Source organism: Schistocerca americana, chromosome 7 (genome assembly GCF_021461395.2).
Source record: "Schistocerca americana isolate TAMUIC-IGC-003095 chromosome 7, iqSchAmer2.1, whole genome shotgun sequence".
NCBI classification, from domain to species: domain Eukaryota; kingdom Metazoa; phylum Arthropoda; class Insecta; order Orthoptera; family Acrididae; genus Schistocerca; species Schistocerca americana.
In genome coordinates, this window is record NC_060125.1 from 470634427 (window position 1) to 470656514 (window position 22088).

Here is a 22088-nt window from a genome sequence, read left to right on the forward strand (position 1 = left end):
GATCAAGGCACCGGAACATCGTTGGACCAAGTGCATTAATCTACAAGGAGACTACATTGAAAAATAAAAATAAAAGTTTCAGTGATGTGAGTGCTTTTTTTCCATTCCATTCTGAGAACTTTTCAAACCAACCTCATAAGAAGGCCAATTTGCCCATAGTTTGCGAATGATGCTTCATCTGCAAACAAAATATTGCATAGAAATCCCATATCACTTTGCAGTTCATAGTCACTATTTGGGGAACTGAAGCCAATTCTGAAAATCATTTCCATGAAGCTTCTGGAGGAGCAAAATGTGCAAAGAATGAAATACTTTACAATTTAGCATTCACAACTCTCATTTTGCTCATCCCACTCCTGTATTTAAGCTGCTTTGTAGTGGCATGTGGATTGTATGTTAGTAGTATTAATCTCATCATTTACTGTTCTCTTTCATTGGTGGATTTTATTCTTCACTCTCTAAGTGTCTTGAAATGTTGTTATAACACTTGCAAAGATACATAGTGAGGGCTTGACACAACCAGGATACATGTCAGCATACAGCTACACTACTGCTCTAACAGTTTGACAGCATTTGTCAGGAACAAAAGCCATATCCATTTGTTTTTATTGTTATATACATAGTGAAAGTCCAAACAGCTTCATGAGCAAGTTATCTAATTGCTGCAACAGCAGAGCACTAACTGGTGGACCTCAAGTGCATAGATAGACACATTAACAATACTACATTGTTGCTTTTGTTGGCACGTTTTGACAAATATTTGCTCAGTCTCTTCTCCTGTCAGTGGGCTACCATTTTGTGGCCCTGTTGTTTTGATACTATTTTATCACATTCCACACTTTATGTTGTTTGAAGTGCTCTTTGATCAGCTATGAACTTTACAAATTACTTGCATGTGTCAGAATATTAAACACTTTATCCACAATAAGTAAGCATAAACCACGCCTTCATATATCTAATTGTTCTTCATGTAATGAGGTGGTGCATCATGTTTGCCTCACATTGTATAGATATTTGACAACAACTTTCATTCTCTTGCCAAAGAGGAAAAATGTTGCAGAAAGTAGAGTCAGAATCCACAAACATGAATGCTGGCTGTATTCTGACTGCAGTCCTTGCATTACTTGGTCACTGCTCCAGTTGGCAATTGTTTTCATCCTCAAGTATTTTAATATCAGGTTGAAATAGCTAAGAATTCATTTTCTAGGCAACAATTATGTTACTGGCCAAGTATGCACAAATAAAATTTCCTTACGTTTGAGTGTTCGAATGATGCTACCTGATCCAAAATTGACCTTATGTCATGATCTTTGATATCCATGTTTTCAAAACTGCTCCAGGCAAGTTACTTTTGAATGGATTAAAATTATTAAGTAAAAGATCATCAAAACTTGTGGAGCAAAGAGTGTGGCCTCTCCTGATCAGTTGCACAGCACATGAATAGTTCACTTCAGAATGTTTTTGATAAGAGGCTGCCTATGCTGTTAATTTCCAAAGTATGCAATGTAACCAGAGCACTACTGATTCACTCCTTTAATGTTTTCATTGAGCATTTTTAGCTATATCAATCTGAAAGATGTGGATGAAGAATAATGATAACTATATTTGAACAAATTCCAAATGATGTGAAATACAGCATCTTAAACAGGATCAGCATTATAAAAAACATTAAATCATTATACAGATTTATTACTGATTGGTGAAGGAATTTCACTACTGTACTTCATCTGTGTTTGTTGTCATAATATTTTTGGACTTTGCAGTTATACAGAGAAAATTGTGAAGTTTTTGTTACAATTGCTCCTTATATTCATCCTTGGTGATTCTGTAGGTAAGTCAATTGCTAAATAAGTACAGAAATAGCAAAATATGTACAAGAACTGGATATATGTTCTAATCTCCTTCTCCACCCCTCTCTCTGTCCATCCCCTACTCTCCCCTTTCTTTGTCCATCTCCTCCTCTCCCCTTTCTTTATCCATCTCCTTCCCTCCACCCCCTCTCTGTCCATTCTGCTTTTGAACAGGAAAGGAAATTACTAACAGTGGTACAGTGTACCATCTACCATGCTCAGTACAGTGGCTTACGAGTATGTGTGTAGATGGCAATGTAGACCCCATCTCTCTTCACCTCCTCTTGCACCTTTTCTCTGTCCATCATTTCCTTCCCCTACTCTCTGTCCATTTCCTCTTGCCCATTCTCTGTCCATCTCTTCCCTGCTCATACTGGCCTTGAGCCTTGTTTATTGTTACTGCCAACAAAACCTTGATTGGGATCTGAAGTTGCTTAAAATAAATGAATAAATTGGTAGTGCTCATTGGTATACAGGATACACGAGATCTCTTCTGTAGCTGGGTCTGTGAGGATAGTAGCTTCAACAACAGTATTTTGCATAGTTTTAATCTGCAAATGGGTAGGATTACAAAGTTTTGGACAATTCACATGCCTGAAATGACTTGGGGCCAACAGATGGTGGTGAACAGTAACATATGATGTAGCACAAAAATCGTGTATAAAATGAGCTGTAGTGAGTTAGGGAGTCAGATGCACCAGCAATTGCAGCATGTTGACTTTACAAGAAAAGGCACTATTAGTGAAGCTTTATTATCAGAATGGAGAATCTGCTACTGCAACTTTATGAGCCTATCATAATAAGAAAGGTATTCAACAGGTAAAGCTCTTTGGCAAGTGCCACTGTGAAGAAACTGGTCATGAAGTTTGAAGCCACGAGTTGTTTAGATAATCGACTCTGTAGTAGGTGACCAGTCACAAGTGCTACTGCTGCTCGAACAGTTCAGGAAGAAATGGAGACTTAGCAGGTTCATCTCCACATGGTGAAGTCAGTACTCATGGAGTCCCACTTCACTACAGTTTGGAGAGTATTAAGGCATACCCTCTAATGTTATCCATACAAAATTCAGCATCATCATCAACTGTTACCTACTGATATTTCGATGTGGAAAGCATTAGCAGTGTGGGCACTTCAAAAATTGGTGGAAGATGATGACCAGTTATCTAATGTTTTGAGGGCCGACAAAGCTCATTTCACACTCCAAGGATCTGTTGACACCCACAACTGCAGAATTTGGGCTACTGAAGATCCTAGAACTGTCGTGGAAACCCCACTGCATGATGAGAAAGTCACAGTATGTTGTAGATTTATTACATCAGTCATGATTGGACTCTTTCTGTTTGAGGAAATTTGAGGCACTGCTTTTCAAAGTGTCAGAGTGACGGTTGTGAGGCACGCCAGTATGTTAATGAATCGCATCATCCCTAGCCTGGCTGATAAAGACATGCTGGAAGGTATGACTTTTATGCAGGATGGCACTCCATCCCATATTGCTATACATGTGAACATTGTTTGGTGAGGATCCTGTACCACCACTTCTGTCTTGCTTGGTCTCCAAAGTCCCCAGACCTCAATCATCTGATTATTGGTTGTGGGGTTTACTGCAGTTTTTCACCTTCATTAGGGATGCCAAAAGACAACATCTGACAACACTTTCTCATCATACCTGTAGATACACTGTACAGTGTTGATCACAACATTGTCCCTCACTACAGGTATCGTTGATGAATGATGGCTGACATGTCGAGCATTTGATATAAAGAACATCATCTTTGCTAAAAATCAGTTGTTATGCTAATTACTGCTTTTGTATCATATGAAGCGCTATCTATTGGTCATTTTGTGGACTTTATGTGATTTCAATAAAAGCAACATGTCATTTCAAGCAAGTGCATCAGTTTTAATCCCTCCTCCTGCATTATTCCATCAAGTATTGAATTTTCAAATGTTAACATACTTTTGGGTCACCCTGTAGCAATATTTCATTATTTTCAGTCACTGTATTGTATTGCATTTTAATAATTGTGCATTATGTCTTATTTCCATAGCTTGAAGATCCCTTTCTGTAAGGTCCATTGAATACAACTAATGTAATGAAAACAAGTGGTACTTTTATACGAGGTGTAACCCCAAAAGTAAGGTCTCCTATTTTTTATAAGTACATAGACCTGTTTATTTCTACAATGGTTTACATCACTTTTCAGCTTGAACATTTAGCTATTTTTTGACATAATCACCATTTCTGTCACTGCATTTCTGTAGATGCTGTGGCAGTTTTTGTATGCCCATGTCTTACCAGCTCGCCGCCATGCTGTTCAGAAAGTTTTGAAGCTCTTCTTTCACCTCGTCTTGGGAGCTGAATCACTTTCCAGCCAAATGTTCTTTTAACTTAGGGAACAGGTGATAGTCACTGGGCACCAAGTCAGGACTATAGGGTGGGTGGGTGATTATGTTCCACTGAAACTGTTGCAGGAGAGCAACGGTTTGCCGAGCACAGTGTGGGTGAGCGTTTTCATGGAAAATGTGTACACCCTTGCTCAACATTCCTCTTCTTCAGTTCTGAATTGCCCATTTGGGTTTTTTCAGAGTCTCACAGTACCTGTGAGCGTTAATTGTGGTCCCAGTGGGCATAAAAATGACCAACAACACCTCTTTCCGATTCCAAAACACGGCTGTCATGACTTTACCAGCAGACTGTGTTAGTTTGAATTTCCGTGGCTTTGGTGAAGAAGGATGCCACCACTGGCATGATTGTTACTTGGTCTCAGGTGTAAAGTGGTATGCCCAGGTTTCGTCACCCGTGACAATTGAGTCCAGAAACAGCATGGCAATGAGCTGGTATGATATGGGCATACAAAAACTGCCACAGTGTCTACAAAAATTGCATCAACAGAAATGGCGATTATGTCGAAAAATAGCTAAATGTTCAAGCTGTAAACTGATGTAAACCATTGTAGAAATAAACAGGTCTATGTACTTACACAAAAATAAGAGACCTTACTTTAGGGATTACCCTCATACGTTTTGTGCTCACATCAAATGGGGTAACAGAAATAGAGAAGTTACCCTTCAAGGTTAGAGGCATTATCTTATTGTAGGATTTCTAGTAAAACAGAAGAATGTGGCTCTATATGCATAAGACAAAGTTAAGTCTGAGTTATCAAATTTAAATCAAACAGCACTTTGAATGCCATGCTGCATTATTTAATTTGGGATCAAATGAGCACAGAGCTATAACTGGGCATAAGTCACAGATTGAGAAATCCTTTATTAAGTAACTGGTGTGAAAATTAAAAGAGTTTTGATTAATATTTGAAGAACCACTGTATGTAGGGAATTTTATGTTAGACAGCAGTGATCGTTCAAATCAAGAGTTACTGATGTCCAGCTCTGACTTATTCTCACAGTAACAGTCCCTACAAGTACTGGTTATAGTGACCACTTGTTTATAGACCCAGTACTTTATTGGAAATGACATTAAATCCATAATTAATGAACTAATCAGAAATAGAAAATGGATACACTGAAGCAATGGCCAACACGTGTGAAGCTTTTTTCACATAGTATTCCACTGAATAATAAGAGTGTCATATACCTATGCCACTACTGCCCATAGCAAGGATGATTGGCATGTGCACCCTGTCATGAACTCAACAACTTGTTGGAAGGCTCCTGCAGATATACTGAGCCATTTTGCCTCTATAGCCATCTATAATTGCAAAAGTGTTGCTGGTGAAGGATTTTGCACATAAACTGACTTCTTGATTATGTCCCATAAATGTTTGATGGGATTCATATTTGACAATCCAGGTGGCAAAATCATTTGCTCAAATTATACAGCATATTCTTCGGACCAATTGCAAACAATTGTGGCCTGGTGACATGGCACACTGTCATCCATAAAAATTCTGTTACTGTTTGGGAACGTGAAGTCCACAAATGGCTACAAGTGGTTTCCTTGTAACCAAACATTACCAAATCCAGTCAATGACTGGGCCAGTTGGACCAGAGGACCCAGTCCACTCCATGTAAACACAGTCCACACTATTATGGAGCCACCACCAGCCTGCACAGTGCCTTGTTGACAACTTGGGTCCATAGATTCATGGGGTCTGCATCATACACAGACCCTACCACAGCTCTTACTGACAGAAATCAGGACTCATGTGACTAGGCCATGGTTTTCCAGTCATCTAAGGTCCAACCAATATAGTTACGAGACTAGGAGAGGTGGCGCAGGTGATGTCGTACTGTTAGCAATGCATTTGCACTGGTCTTCTGCTGCCACAGCTCAATTACATCAAATTTCACTGTACTTTCCTAATAGATACATTCATCGTACATCCCACATTGATTTCTGTGGTTATTTCACTCAGTGTTGCTTGTCTGTTAGTAGTGATAACCCTAAGCAAATGCTGCTACTCTCAGTCATTAAGTGAAGGCTGTGTTGTCCATGGTGAGAGGTAATGTCTGAAATTTGGTATTCTCAGCACACTCATGACACTGTGGCTCTCAGAATACTGAATTCCCTAATGATTTCTTAAATGGAATGTCCCATGTATCTAGCTCCGACTAGCACTCTGCATTCAAACTCTGTTAATTCCTGTTGTGTGGCCACAATCACATCAGAAACCTTTTCACATGGGTCATCTGAATACAAATGAGAGCTCCATCAATGCATTGTCCTTTTATACCTTGTGTCTGCAGTACTACCTTCATCTGTATATGTGCATATTGCTATCCAATAACTTTTGTCATTAACTTTTGTCATCTCATTGTATAATGTTTCTATGTCATATATTTAGACATTCAGATTTCTTTTTCATTTGTTAACATCTTATGATGATGATGATGATGATGATGAGGAGAAGACACATACATTCATTGTGGCCATGGTGGTTTAGCTTCAATCACACACGAGAGTCAGAATTTTTCCTCATTCCAGTCCCTCGAGGCAGGCCCCACATACACTCAGCCTGCTATCAGATTGAGTACCATGGATCTTTTCCAGGGTAAAAGATGACCTGAGCAATGTGCTCATAATCCTCCCCCTCCTAGTGCCACGGCAAGTGAAAGGTTGCACTCTACCTACAGTCAGGCCAGGAATGCATTCGCTGGTTGAGTGCCACACACTTTACTTTTTTAAGTTTATTCTGACAACGTCTTGTCCAAGCTTCCAGTGTGACAGATAAAAAAATATTCAGACAGAAATGAAAACAGGACAGTTGACATCTAGAATCAATTTCAGTCACCCAACCAGAAATTATGCTATTATTAAAATACAGCTTTTCCAATTAATAAGAGGAGCATGCCAGCACATTAAAATTCTGTGCTGACTTGTTAGAGCTTGTCTTGAGATACATTTATGATTGGATTGTTCCTCAAAGCGTATTTCCTGAAACAGTGAAATATGTAGTAGGTATGACCATTAATGAAACTGGGAAGAGGCATGTACCACATGTTTATTTTAGAACTGAGATTCCTGTTTCTGACAATATCTTGTTGTCAGCAGCTAAGTTTAACTTTTATAATTTCTCAGAAATTTAGGTTGTGGTCAAGTTAAATAATCAGAAATATCATATCGGGATTTTTCTGAAACATTTCCAAGGCAGCTTTGACTGTCACCCTTAAAAAAAATTACTTAGGAAAAAAATGTCATGATATCAGTTACAAAACACTTGCAAAGCTGGAGCTTCACTGTTTTAATACAAAACAGATAGTTCTTGTACTACAGAAATCAAGCTCTATCAGCAGGAAGTTGTGGGTGGGCAATTGAAATATGAGTTCATCAATGATTAGTTCCTCTTTTTTATGTACAGTGAAACCTCAGGAATTTGGGCTGATCAAGGTGAGTTCCAGTCTGAATTACTGCAAGCCTGAATAACAGAAATGTTTTCTTAACTAGCTATCTGAAGCTATAATTAGGAATACAACATACAATGTACACAGTAGTCAAATACTACAGAATCTATAATATTATGTGAAATACTGTACAGTATATTTAATTCAAAAGCAACTAATGTAATACCATAATAATGAAGACTGAGATTAAACAGATAAAAGTAATAATACACATTCAAAGATTATATTAAACAGGCTGGACGAACTTATACAAGTGCAGATATTTTTAATGGTGGCTGAGGACTATGTACTGAACAACATTACTGATACATCAATGTTTACTTCATTTGTAGACTAACAGCTGTAGCTATTATGAGTAGTATATTTTTGGATTGGTTAGTACTTTCACGTACATGTGACAAGAGCAAGCCATTAACGCTTATTTTCCCCTGGGCAGCAGGTCAGGTGCTGAAGTGTGTACGCAAAACAGTTTACTTATATTGATGGGCAAAGTCCACTTAACAGTTCAGTTATGACCATACAGAAGATATCAGGTAGTAAATTATGTGACATGTCTGAACAACTAACACACTGAAATGGGTACATATTAAGGTAGCAATGATCACAATATCTGCACTTACAACCACAACACCCTGTATACTCTACTGCACACGTAAAATGAAAGTCTTCACTGTACTGAAAACTGATATCCTAATTTTACTGTAAAATGGCACCTACGATACCAGTTATTTGCTGCTGTAATCTGGATCGACAATGAAAGGCCAAAGAACCACTACCACTTGACATTGATGCCATGGAAATATTTTCGTGTTCAATATCTGTTGATATTGGTTTAAAGAGGGAACTTAATTTTGGTTGAGACTCATTTGTACACTGTTCTTTTTTCACTTATTGTTGGATCTCTTGCTTATCTGGATTAATACCAATGACTTTGATAAGTGTGTCCAAATTTTCCCTTACATTTGACAGTTTAAGTACTTGCACATCCACAATAACTACACATGTCAGAGAAATGAGTAGGAACATCGTCTAAAATACACAATGATTTTACATCTCCAGATTTGAATTTAACTTTTCGATTTTGAATCTCGAAACTTCAGAGATGAAGTAGTTCTTGAACCAATCAGAGAATAATAGTGTCACATTTCCTGCCTTTTTGTGAGCTTTATTGGTGACTGGGATATGCTGAATAATATTTTTGATTGGTCTAAGCTTTACCTCTCATTCATCTGTGAGTGATTTTACATGGTATGACCCATCAGTATTAACACACTTAAGAGCAGTGGTTTTGTTCCACACTCTATGTCGAAGAACTGAACTGTTTTTCCTGCTGATCTGTGTACTGCTGAGGGTAAACTCCCAAAACAAATTAATTTCATCTGCATTGTAGAACTGAATCAGAGACAAATTTCATTATTCTGATAATGTTTAACCGTTTATGAACTGGTTCAACATGTACAATATTTGCTCTTAAACTTCCCTCACCACTTTTCTATTAAATGTATTGTGATAGTCATGGAATCTGAAAAGCCATCCAGCACTATCCTTGTAACCTATATGGTGTAAGATATCTGAAAATCTTTCCACTGCAACTTGTAGTTTGATTTCTTACAGGAAACTGAAGAGTATTGCTCTTTGTACCAGGTGTACATGGTATTGGAGATGTTGGTCATTTTGGTCCAGCATTCTGTTTCCATTTTCTGGCAACTTTGTTTTGTTTTAGCACAAAGAACAAAGTTTTATTGTAATTTCTCTTGAAATAAAAAGTTGACTCTGGGCAGAAGCACTATACTGGATTGTATCAGCCACTTCCAGTTTATCTTTTAAAAGTTATGGTTTATATTTACCCCTAATGCTCACCTTGGTTATTTTGTCTGGATAGATATGTACCAAGTACAACAGTTCACAATGGGAGGGAACCTCCATAGTACACAGTCACTGTAAAGAAACTTCTAAAGAAATAGATTACTGCACAATACGTGTAAAACAAAGCATGGGACTACAGATCGAGAGATGCTGAATGAAACGCATCTGGCTGTCAAGAGAGCAATGGATGATGCCTGTAATGACTACTGTAGCAGAATATTGTCAAGTGATCTTTCACTAACCTAAAGAAATTCTGGTCAAATGTAAAGGCTATTAGAAGCACCAAAGTAAGTGTCCAGTCCCTAGTGAATGAGACAGGAACTGAAATTAAGGGTAGCAAAGCAAAAGCTGAAATGCTTAACTTAGTTTTCAAATGTTCCTTTACAAAGGAAAACCCAGGAAAATTGCTCCAATTTGATCCTTGTACCACTGAAAAGATGAATGAAATAAGTATTAGTGTCAGTGGTGTTGAAAAACAACTGAAATCTTTAAAACTGAACAACACTCCAGGGCCTGATTCTATAGTGAATTTTTTTTCTGAGTTAGCCTCCCCTATTACCGTAACCTATTGTAGATCCCTCAAACAAACAACCATGCCCAGTTCTTGGAAAAAGGCACACGTCACACCCGCCTACAATTTAGGTAGTAGAAGTGAACCACAAAATTACGGTCCAATATCTTTGACATTGATTTGTTGTAGAATCTTAGAACATATTCTGAGCTCAAACATAATGCTGTGTCTTGAACAGAATTACTTCTTCAATACCAACCACATGGATTTCAAAAACACTGATCGTGTGAAACCCAACTCGCACTTTTCTCACATGATATACTGAAAATTTTGCATCGAGGCAATCAGGTAGATGCAGTATTTCTTGACTTCTGAAAAGCATTTGACTCAGTACCATACCTACACTTTTTGTCAAAAGGATGATCATATGGGGTATCAAGTGAAATTTGTGAGTGGACTGAGGACGTTTTGGTACATAGGATACAACATGTTATCTTGCAAAGAGTGTCATTGTCAGATGTAGAAGTAACTTCAGGAAAGTGGTTGGAACCCTTGTTGTTCATGTTGTATACTAATGACCTTGTAGACAATATTAATAGTGAAATCAGGCTTTTGCAGATAATGCATTATCTATAATGAAGTGCTCTCTGAGAGAAGCTGTATAAATATTCAGTCAAATCTTGATAAGATTTCAAAGTGGTGCAGGCATTGGCAACTTGCTCTAAATGTTTGGAAATGTAAAATTTTGCACTTCACTATATGAATAAATGTGGTGTCCTATGACTACAATATCAATGAGTCACTGTTGGAATTGGCCAACTCATACAAGTACCTGGGGGTAACACTTTGTAGGGATATGGATGGAATGATCACATAGGTTCAGTCATGGGTAAAAATCACTTGTGAGATCCACCCTAGAATACTGCTCAAGTGTGTGGGACCTGTACCAGAGAGGACTGACAGGGCTTACTGAACCTATGCAGAGAAGAGCAGCATGAATGGTCACAGGTTTGTTTAATCTGTGGAAGAGTGTCACACAGATACTGAAGGAACTGAACTGGAAGACTCTTTAAAACAGATGCGAACAATGGTGATAGCATGCATGTACTACTGTCAAGAAAATACGTTCCACATAATGTACACATCTGCAAGACAAATGTGGACTCTCACCATAATTTATTTTTTATGAACTGCAGATTAAAAGTGAAGAAATTGCAGAGAGGTAGGAAATTGAACAGATGGGATGTGAACAGATTAAAAGAAGCAAAGGTTGTAAAATCTTTTAAAGAGAGCATTATGTAACAATTGACTAAAACAGGGTAAAGGAATGTAATAGAATACAAATGGGTAACTTTGAGAGATGAAACAGTGAAGGCTGCTGCAAAGGATCAAGCAGAGAAAGCAACAGAGTTCAGTAGTAATCCTTGGCTGATGCACAAGATTTGAATCTTAATGACAGAAGAAGAAAATATGAGCATAGAGCAAATGAAGTAGGCAAAAGAGAATACAGATTTTATAAGGCCTTGTCGCCAGTTTTGTAAAGGCCTCGTCACTACTGCTGTAATGGTGGATCAAGTGTGAGAGTTCATGAAACAGCTTCTGGTGCAGTACACCACTAAGACAATTTCTCCTTGCCACTATTACACAGCTATGCCCCAGCATCAGGTAATAGCCTAGGAGAACAAAGGTTCTACAACACTCCAACTAATTAGTAACAAGTCACACAAATTATTTAAAAAGGTTTACTTATCTTTGTGCCTAGTTCAATAACAAGTCTGCAACACCGCTTGTAATATAACACAACAAAGGCCCTCAATGGCTAAGTGTAAATAATCATAGGTAAACTTCACAGTACATAGCAAGTGCAATTTACAACAACTCTCTGTTTACTTGTAAGAGTTCACTAAACAAAGTTCCCTGTCTAAGTCAACCATGGACAATGATCTATAACCAAGTGAGCAAGAGCTGCTTCTCTTCTGAGTAGGTTTCTGTCCATTGTCATTTGGTCAATGGTAGATTGTACTCTGCCAGCAATTGGCCAAGGCAAAATCGATATAAGTGCCGCCCATGGCACTGGCGGAACTCGCACAAGTGGCGAGTCTCTATGACACTGGCACCAGCTCACACCCTTGTGCCTGTGGTGCTTTTGCCCTGGCTGTGTCTTGTTTGGACACCACAGCAACAGACATCTAAAATATGAGATTGATAGCAAGTGCAAAATTGCAAAGCAGGAATGGCTGTATGAGAAATGCAAGGATGTAGAGCAATGTACAACTAGGGGAAAGATAAATGCTGGGGAAAACTCAAGGTGAACAGAATACATAGAAGGGCTATAAATGAAAAATGAAATTGAAGATAATATTATAGAAAGGGAGAAAGAAGTAGGTGACAAGTTGGGAGATATGACACTGTGAGACAGTTTGACAGAACACTGAATGATTTAAATTAAAACAGGGCCCATGAAGTAGATGACATTCCCTCAGAATTACTGAGATTCTTGGGAGAGCCATCTATGACCGTTCCATCTGCCATGAAAGATACACAAGATACTCCAAGAAAATGTAATAATTCTAATTCTAAAGAAGTCAGGTGCTGATAGATGTAAATATTGCCAAATTATCAGTTTAATGACTCATGGTTGCAAAATGGTGACAAATTATTTACAGAAGAATGGAACGACTGGTAGAAGCTGACATTGGAGAGGATAAGTTTGGGTGCTGGGGAGATGACGGAACATCCAAAGTTGTAGCTTAGAAAAGAGTTTAATAAAACCTATACATTAATTTAGAGAAAGATTTTGACAGTGTTGACCAGAACACACTCTTTAATATTCCGAAGGTAGCAGGGATAAAATACAGGGAGCAAAATGTTATCTACAAATTATTCAGAAACAAGGCTGCAGTAATATGGGTCACACAAAGAGAAGCAGTAGTCAAAAATGGAGTGAGAAAGTATTGTTGCCTATCACTGACATTATTCCACTTGTAGATTGACCAAGCAGGAAAGGAATTAAAGTTCAAGTAGAAGAAATAAAAACTTTGAGGTTTGCCAGAGACACTGTAATTATGTGAGAGACAGCAAAAAAACCTGGAAGAGCAGCTGAATGGAATGGTTAGTATCTTGAAAATGAGTTATAAGATGAACACTGACAGAAGTGGAATAACATTAATAGAATGTAGCTGACTCAGATTAGATGGTGCTGAAGGAATTAGATTAGGAAATGAAACACTAAGAGTAATAGATGAGTTTTGCCATTCGGACAGCAAAATAAGTGACGAATGTCGAAGTAGAGAGCACACAAAGTGGGTCCAGGCATTAGGAAGAAAAGTATTCTGAAAACAAGGTATGTGTTAACATCTAACACTCTGAAGGACTGTGGCCTTGCTCAGAAAAGAAACGTGGATGATAAGCAGTTCAGATAAGAAGAAAATAGAAATTTTTTAAATGTGTGCTACAGAGGAATGCTGAAGAGCAGATTAGTAGATCGAATAACTTATGAGGAAGTACTGAATCAAATTGAAGAAAAACGTAATTTATGACCCAACTTGACTAAAAGAAGTGACTGATTGGACACACCAGAGGCATGAAGGAATCATCAATTTGGTAATGGAAGGATGAGTGGTGGTGGGAGGGGGGGTAAAATTTGTAGAGGGAGAGTAAAGGATGAATAAAGCAATCAGGTAATGTTGATATAAGTTGCAGTAGTTCTTTGGAGATGAAAAGCCTTGCACATGATAAAGTAGCATGAAGAGCTGCATAAAATTAGTCTTCAGACTGAAGACCACAACATCATCATCATCATCACCACCACCATCATCACCACCACCATCATCATTATCACCATCACCATCACCATCAACAACAACAGGTGATTGCTAAAATCTACAAGCATTAAAAATAAATCTCTTCTTTTATCAAACTGTTACTGTATCTTCGTAGTTAATACAGCTGAATCATGGGCTGCAGTGATACTTAAGCATGTCTCATATGGAAACCAGTGGTAAAATGTATACCTGATTAATACAGAATAACTGATCTTCATATTAGCTTCTCATGAAAGTACAATATTTATAGTTAATAAATACCTGTTATTTGAGTATCTCTCTTGCATTCCTTTTAATACACATTGGTTTTTGTTGTGTTCCTTAAAAACTCCTTAAAATGACAATATTAATGCTTGATATCTTTTCTGAGAGTATTTGGAATATTTAGTTATATACATAAATAGGAAGTGTACTTGGTGGATCAATGTGCATTAACTCCTTTTTGTATTTTCTGATGTAACACAAATATTCCCCACTACAGGTAATAGGTCGCCTGGAACTTGGAGCAGCAAAAAGCACTGGTTCAGCACTCCACCACTGGAATGAAGTCTGCAACTCACCACGCAGGCAGATTGCAGAGTGGCACAAACTCCGAGAGTAATAATGAACACCCAGAGTCATTTTCGTTACAAGTGTGATTTGGTATAACTGGGTGTTAGAAATTCCATGCAAACCCCCACTTATTGTCTCTATTATAATCACATCATGACCAACCTCATAGTAATTCACTTTAACCTATGTTTTGGAAGTCAGCTGTTGGTGTTGTATTATATGTATATGAAACAGAATTTCTGTAATTAACAGTTAAAAGTATATCAAATTACAATTTCCTATGAAAAAGCAATGTTTGTTATGTAGGCTTACAAGGTTTTTTCAGTGCTGCTTGATATCAGCTGTAACAAAAAAATAATGTATATTGAGCCTCATTTTAAAACAACTCATTTGTACTTGTGGGGAGAACAAATTAAAGCATGCCAGTATGTCTTATTTGAACTGAGAAGAACATCTCTTGGTAATCATAACTCTGAATAACAAAAAATCTGTCTGCTATTTGTGTGCATCTCATAATCCTTTGCAGAACACTAAATGTTGCATAACTTTGGTAAACACCATATCCTTGAACAACAATGGCTGGAAAAACAGCTATTCAAATAGCTGTTCAAAAGTAAGTTGGAACAGTAAAGTGGTGCACAGATTTACATCCATATCTTACATACTCACATGATTTCGTTTACTAACAACGTAAACATGAGCCAATTTCATGCTCCTACTCAATCTCAGCTAGATTGTCACAGGTGTTTGGTCGTTTTGCTCTGTTAATGTTTGCAGTATTTCAGCTTCCAAAACCAGAATGAATAACATTTTATTTGAAGGCTTTAAGTATCCAAGTGGATGAATCCTGAGAAAAAAATCGTATTTCTGTAATTACAGCAATTATTTTCAAGTTTCTTATTTAAAAACAATTAATGAAACAGTTGTTAGGGACATGGTTCTGGTGTAAAATGTTATATTAATTTTATCAAAATATGGAATCCTTTACCCTCAACATATTGTTATACATCAGATCCTCATACAGCTCCTACTTGAGATATTAACCTTAAACTGCAAAAATTTGTAACATGTTCTACATCTACATGGATACTCTGCAAATCACATTTAAGTGCCTGGCAGAGGCACAGATTGTGTCAAACTGTGTTCCCTCAAAATATAAACTGAGCATAAATAATGAAGAACTCTACAAATCCATTGCATATAGTGTACTTGACTGCATACTGTCACATGTGTTTACTGATAAACTATTGTTTTATTCCAGTTTTACAAATGTGAAGGAACCAGCTTTCAAGACAGAGTATTTCCTCAACTGAGACAAAGGTCCTACTTGCATTTTTATTTACTTGATTGTTCATACCAAATCAGTTACAATATAATCAATATTTAGAGAGGCAAATTTTCTTATAAAATTTTATAAAAATAATGAATATTAATTCAGCTCCTCCGTTCAAGTACTTGGATTTCCTGAAAGTGATTTCCTTTCTTTATTTACTCTATTTAAAGTACATATTGTGAAAACTCCTATATTTTTATGCTAAAAGAAGAGATACATTTGTTGAGACATCCTTAAAACTGTGGCTGTCATATGAAGTTGATGCTAGCTTCAGTTTGGCAACTTCCTTCTCAGGGCATAACACGAATTCTTGCTCCAAGTTGCAAAGTGTGTACTGTGATTAACTACTGAGACACATTAACGATTTGCCCTAGACCATATCTTGCAAACTCATCTCTGTTGTTTCATGCTAATGCTTTCTTGCCTGAGGGAAGAAGGGTTTAAAGACACTATTACCAAAAATGCTAGCACATATTCAAATCTATCGCATGTGTTTCATCACCAACCACAGAAGCCCTTTAATTCTGCCACTGGAATAATGTTTCTAGTAAAGGAATTTGGTACAGGAAAAGTGGAAGAGTAACATTCCATTATATCATGAAGGACTATTAAACAGTTCAAGTAACATAGTATATGCTGTAAAAGCCAGATATGTTTTCAACTCATGTCTAACACACAGTTTTAGTATCTCAAAAAGGTTCATGATTGAACCTCCCCTGCATCACAGAGTTAAATTAAATCACATTCATTTTCTTTAATAGATGCCAACTACACCACTGTTCTGTGTTTTATTGTGCATATCTTTAATTTTGTCATCTTTTAACAAACATTTCACTAAAATTCAGAGGCAAAACTGTCAGGGTAAAGACAAGAGTCTTGCTTCATCTCAGGCAACAGTTCCTGTGTGATAATTAAACTATAATTTCTATTTTATAAATTTTATAGGCCTATGTAATGATTCTTATTGTAATTATGTGATTTTCCTTGAGCTGCAATTACTTGTCTGGTAGATATCCCAGTACCAATAACACCCATTCACATAACCCATAATTATGTTTTAACACATTGAATGTCAATGTTTTGTTTATTTAATACCATACTTATGTGTTTTCACTTCTAACAATGATGAGATTAATTTCTTAGTTTTGCACTTACATTTAAGTAACAACATATTTCATAGTTCAACAGAAATTCTTGAAAAAGTAATTTCCATAAAACAGTGGAAACTGTTAAGAGAGAAACAGTATAAATTGTAAAAAATGATACTCCTGTTCTGACGTAAAAACAACAGAACGCTGATTGTAACATGATTTTAATGCTCAGAAATTTCTGTGAAAAGAAATCAAAATGTAAATATTGACCTCTGATGATGAAGTAATATTGGTACTTTTATCATTTAATTCTAACTGAACGCTAATGTCACCAGTCTGAATAACCAGAAGTAGGACAGGCAAGCAACAGGAAGATAAGCTATGTTGTGTCATTTGCTTCGGCTTCAATTTTGCAAATTTATCTAGAGCTATCTGCAAGATAAGTAAATGACACAATGCTGTATTTGGTGTTATGTGTTTATTACTACTGTCATAAGCTTTTTAAGTTAAATTCATAATTGACTTTTTTCCTAATTGTTTACCAAACCTTTAGAGGTAAGATAGCTTAATTTTATGGAAGAGATCACAGGTGCATATATTTTGATTAATAAATTATCCTTGTTCATCGTGGAGGGCTGTTTCCGCAGTGCAGAGGAACAAATTATGATTTTTCATGAATAAAACATAGCCTTTTTTATATTTTTATATGAGTGAAGTAGAGTTTGAGTAGTGGATATGGAGCTTTCATTGTTCCATTTATATTTGTTGACTAATTATTGCTGTGAACTGGATCCGTGGCAAGTGCTTCAGTAGGTGAAATTCATCCAAAATATTTGTACAGTTAGTAATAGATAACCCAGTACTTTCACCCATAGAATACAAGTTCATAAGAACTTATCTATTTTCTTCACCACTAAAAAATTGCAGCCTTACTGTAACATTGTGATACATTTCATGTTAATATTAGAACGTCACTGTAATTTATGTACCAATATTGACTAGTTTAATAAAGTACATTAACATAACAAATCTCAAATTTATGGAGCACCTTGTACCATAAAAAATCATTATTGAGAAAGGTTTTCCCTTCTGTTATACTTCAATAAAAAATTGTGCTTAAAATGAGCGATGAAATTTTTAGTCCCCGAGACCTTTAAATCAGCAAAATCGTTTATGAGTATATACAGTGATCTAAAGCAGTGGTCATCAAACTGCAGCCCATTGGGCACATGTGGTCTGAATCACACAACGGGCTGTCAGCTGTATTTTGTAAGAGTATGCATCTAGCAACTAACAGCTGAATTCAGTTACGTCAACAAATGTTAAGAGCTTTTTAAGAGTGTAATTTCTTTGCTTGATAACAAACAAAAATAGTTACAAAGATGGTAATATTTTAAAAAGTGCTGAATTTTAATTGATGTTGGTGAACTTGGCTGTGGGTAAAGTAAAGTTGGCCACTTACCTCTAAGGCAGATGGGTACATAACACAGCGGCTGAAGGGTGTGAGACATGGAAATAACATCGATTCGTAAATGCACATTACAAAAATGGTCATCTTCAAATACAATACTTGTTTATAGTGAAGAATATTAAATTAATTAAGGATGTCATAGTACTACATAATGATTAGAGGAAAAAAGGCATTCAACACATTTAATAAAAATTTATGATAATATATCACATTGCATAATGAGTTTTAAATGTATGTAAAACTACCGTAATTAAGCAGTTACTCATCTGCTTTGACAGACAACAACACTTTGTCATGCAGGTACAGTGTCACAGCTTTGTGGTAGCTGAGGATGTCAGCTATCTGAACCAGAGAAAAGCCAACACAAAGTGTCCTGAATTGTGCTGACTCTTTATACTCAGTACCTGAGGACTGGTAACCAACATATCATGCCCTTACTATAGGTAGTCTATTGGGGGCACATGACATACTAATGTACTGTTTGACAACCACTGATCTGAAGAAATGACATTACACTTGACATGACCTAATTTGAATCTGACTTCATGATCCTGATACAAAATATCAAAAATTTTTAAAATGTTCTAAAGACTAGTTCTGAATGCCAAGTTGTGTTCAAAGAGGAAAATGGGCATAAACTGTTATAAAAGCTTGATGTACTTAGTGAAAAACGAGTTTTTCCCATTGCAGATAGAGAAATAAGCAATGGAATGTAAAATGGGCATAAGAAAATTTGACTCCTTTTACACATGTAAAATGAGAATTTTATTAGACTACACAGTACAGCAAGAAAATGGACAGGGGTGCTGTTTATACAATGAAGGTAAGTAGATACCAGATAATTCTCTCTTCGGCAAATCAATGAAGGCTCAGTCTGTAAGAAGAGATAGTTCAGTAGACTTAAGATTAAACACCCTAGAAATTGTATATTTCTAAAGCTATTGAGTAGATGTGGAATATAACACAAGAGATGTAACTGTTCAGTTAGGGAGAGTGATTTAGCCTAGAATCCCCAAAATGTCTTCAACATTCAGTGTTTTATTTTAGAGCACCTCCAGCCTCATTATGTTGCCTGAGCACAAACAAGCATAAGCAACATCATTCAAGTACAATTACAACAGTTGAAGCAGAACACTACATTAAATATGTCATTCCTGAACTGTCTGGGGCCATTTGATCAGTACAATCCGCAAACATAATAACTGAAGAGAAAACTGAAACACAAGATATAAAAATATGATTCACTGTGTTAACCATTACTGAAAGTTATGTGCATTAGAGATGTATAAATCGTGAAACAGTGATCACACAACTTTTCAGAAAGTTGATGTTAGAAGAGAGAAACAGGTGACAAAAATTGATTCAAATATAAATGTAAGAATAACTTGGATACCAGTAGTGAGTATTTTGCACCAAAAAATCTCATGCCACATTTGAGAATAACTTTACAGAAGAGCTAGTGGTGATGATAAATAACAAACTGCTTGGAATTCTTCAGTTTAGAAATGTAATCTACAATGTAAATAAGGACCCAACTCATGACACATTTGAAGTGCTGCTTAAAACAAGTGAAGAAAGAAACATACTATTCCTTGGCCACAGTGAATAATACAGTCCTGTGTAAAACCTATACAAGTCATATCTGATTTCTGATATTAAAGATGCAGAACAAAGAGTACAAACTAGTTAAAGTATTTAAAGTGTTTAAAGCTGTAGTGGAGTCACTTGCACAACAGTTTATGCTGTTGTGGTGTTAAGTCTGAAGACTGATTTGATGTAGTCTTCCATGCTAGTCTATCTTGTGCAGGCCTCTTCACATCTGCATAACTACTGAGATCTACATCTAATTGAGCTTGCTTAGCGTATTTGGTGCTTACTTTTCCTGTGCAGTTTTTATGCCCCACACTTCCTTCCATAACGAAACTGATGATCCCTCAATGCCTCAAGAAAAATACTAACAAGTTGTCACTTCCTTTAGCTAGGTTGTGCCATAATTTATCTTTTTGCTGATTTGATCCAACAACTCTTTATTAGTTATTTGATCTACCCATCTAATATTCAGCATTCTTCTGTAGCATCACAATTCAATGGCTTCCATTCTCTTCTTCTCTGAGTTGTTTACCATCCACACAAGGTTAACTCCATGTATACACCTTCATAAAATACTTCCCAACATTTAAATTTGTATTAGACATTAACAAATTACTCTTTTCCAGAGCATTTTTCTTGCTAATACCAGGCAGCATTTTGTGTCCTCTCTACTTTGGCCATCATCATTTATTTTGCTGTACTACTCTTAGCATTTCACTTCCTGATCTAGTTCCTGCAGCATCATCTGATCTAAATCAACTACTTTCCATTACTACAGGTGTTCATCTTATAACCCACTTTCAAGACACTATCCATTCCATTAAACTGCTCTTCCAAGTTTTTGCCATCTCTGACATAATTACAATGTCATTGGCAAACCTTGAAGTTTTTATTTCTTCTCACTGAACCTTAATTCCCTCTCCAATTTTCTCCTTGTTTCCCTTACTGCTTGATCAAATTGCAGGTAGAATATTGTCAGTGGTAGGTAACAACACTGCCTCTCATTTCCTTTTTGACTAATGGTTCTCTTCACATGACTCTTCTCCTTGCAGTCTTGTTTCTGCACAAGTTGTAAATAACATCTTGCTCCCTGTATTTTATCCCTGCTACCTTCATAACATCATACATTTGATTTTCACTACACTATCTTCTGAGATAAGTCAGAGGGTCCATACTGCCTTGTGTGTTCTTACACCTCTTCAGCACCCAAATTTATCCTCTCTGAGGGTAGCTTCTACCAGTTTATCCATTCTTCTGCAAATAATTTGTGTCAGTATTTTGCAACCATAACTCACTAAACTGATAGTTTGGTAATATTCACATTTGTCAGCACCTATCTTCCTTAGAATTCGAATTATAACTTTCTGAAGTCTGTGTATCTTTCATGCCAGACTGCACAACTGGACAGTTCTGGCCTGGATTACTCTCCCAAGAACCTCAGTAAAATGGATTATGATAAACTGAATTAAATTGAATTGAATCTACTTCAAGAGCCTTGTTTTACATTAAGTCTTTCAGAGAACTGTCAAATTCGTCTTGCAGTTTCACATCTCCCAAATCATTGTTTCTATTTTTCTTCCCTTTTTACAACATTGCATTCAAGTTAATTTCTTTTATACAGCCCTTCTATATATTCCATTACATTTCAGCTTTGTTTTCTTTGGTTGATGCTGGCTTACACTGACATTGACTGAAATAAAATAATGGAAATAGAAAAAAAAACAAAGTAACTTATACAGTTGTAACAGTAATAGTTTTGAGTGCAGGAGAAAAATGGAAGCACAAAATAATAAGGTAGTTATATTTTTCTTGGAACTAGTGACTTTTACAGAGCATGCTGTGTGTTATAGCCATTATGGAATTAAATTAGCTTGTCTTATCATGTCCTTTGGTATTTAGTGGAATATTTCTTTCAAAAGAAAAATTCACTTGAAAAAATCCAAAATAATGAGTTTACAGAATGGCTGGACATTATTTACTTTTAGCGGGTGTAACTCAAGTACTGCCAATAGACACAAAAAAAATTTTAAAAAATATATTATTCTAGCTTTCCCAGAAAGGAAAGGGGGAAAGAAAAGACATTGTCACTCAGATCAAAGATTGGGGGAGACCCACCTGTCCATCACCCGTAAGTCATT

The 22088-nt window shown here is 36.5% G+C and overlaps 1 protein-coding gene across 1 annotated transcript in view; it reads left to right on the forward strand.

The window, feature by feature from the left end:
- Positions 1 to 17912, forward strand: part of LOC124623021 (synaptotagmin-11) — a 183551-nt gene extending 165639 nt beyond the window's left edge. The window contains exon 10 of the mRNA XM_047148811.1: positions 14395 to 17912. Within this exon, the coding sequence (XP_047004767.1) occupies positions 14395 to 14514 (120 nt within the window). The 3' untranslated portion in view covers positions 14515 to 17912. The remainder of the gene's footprint in view (positions 1 to 14394) is intronic.
- The last annotated feature ends 4176 nt before the right edge of the window (positions 17913 to 22088 follow it).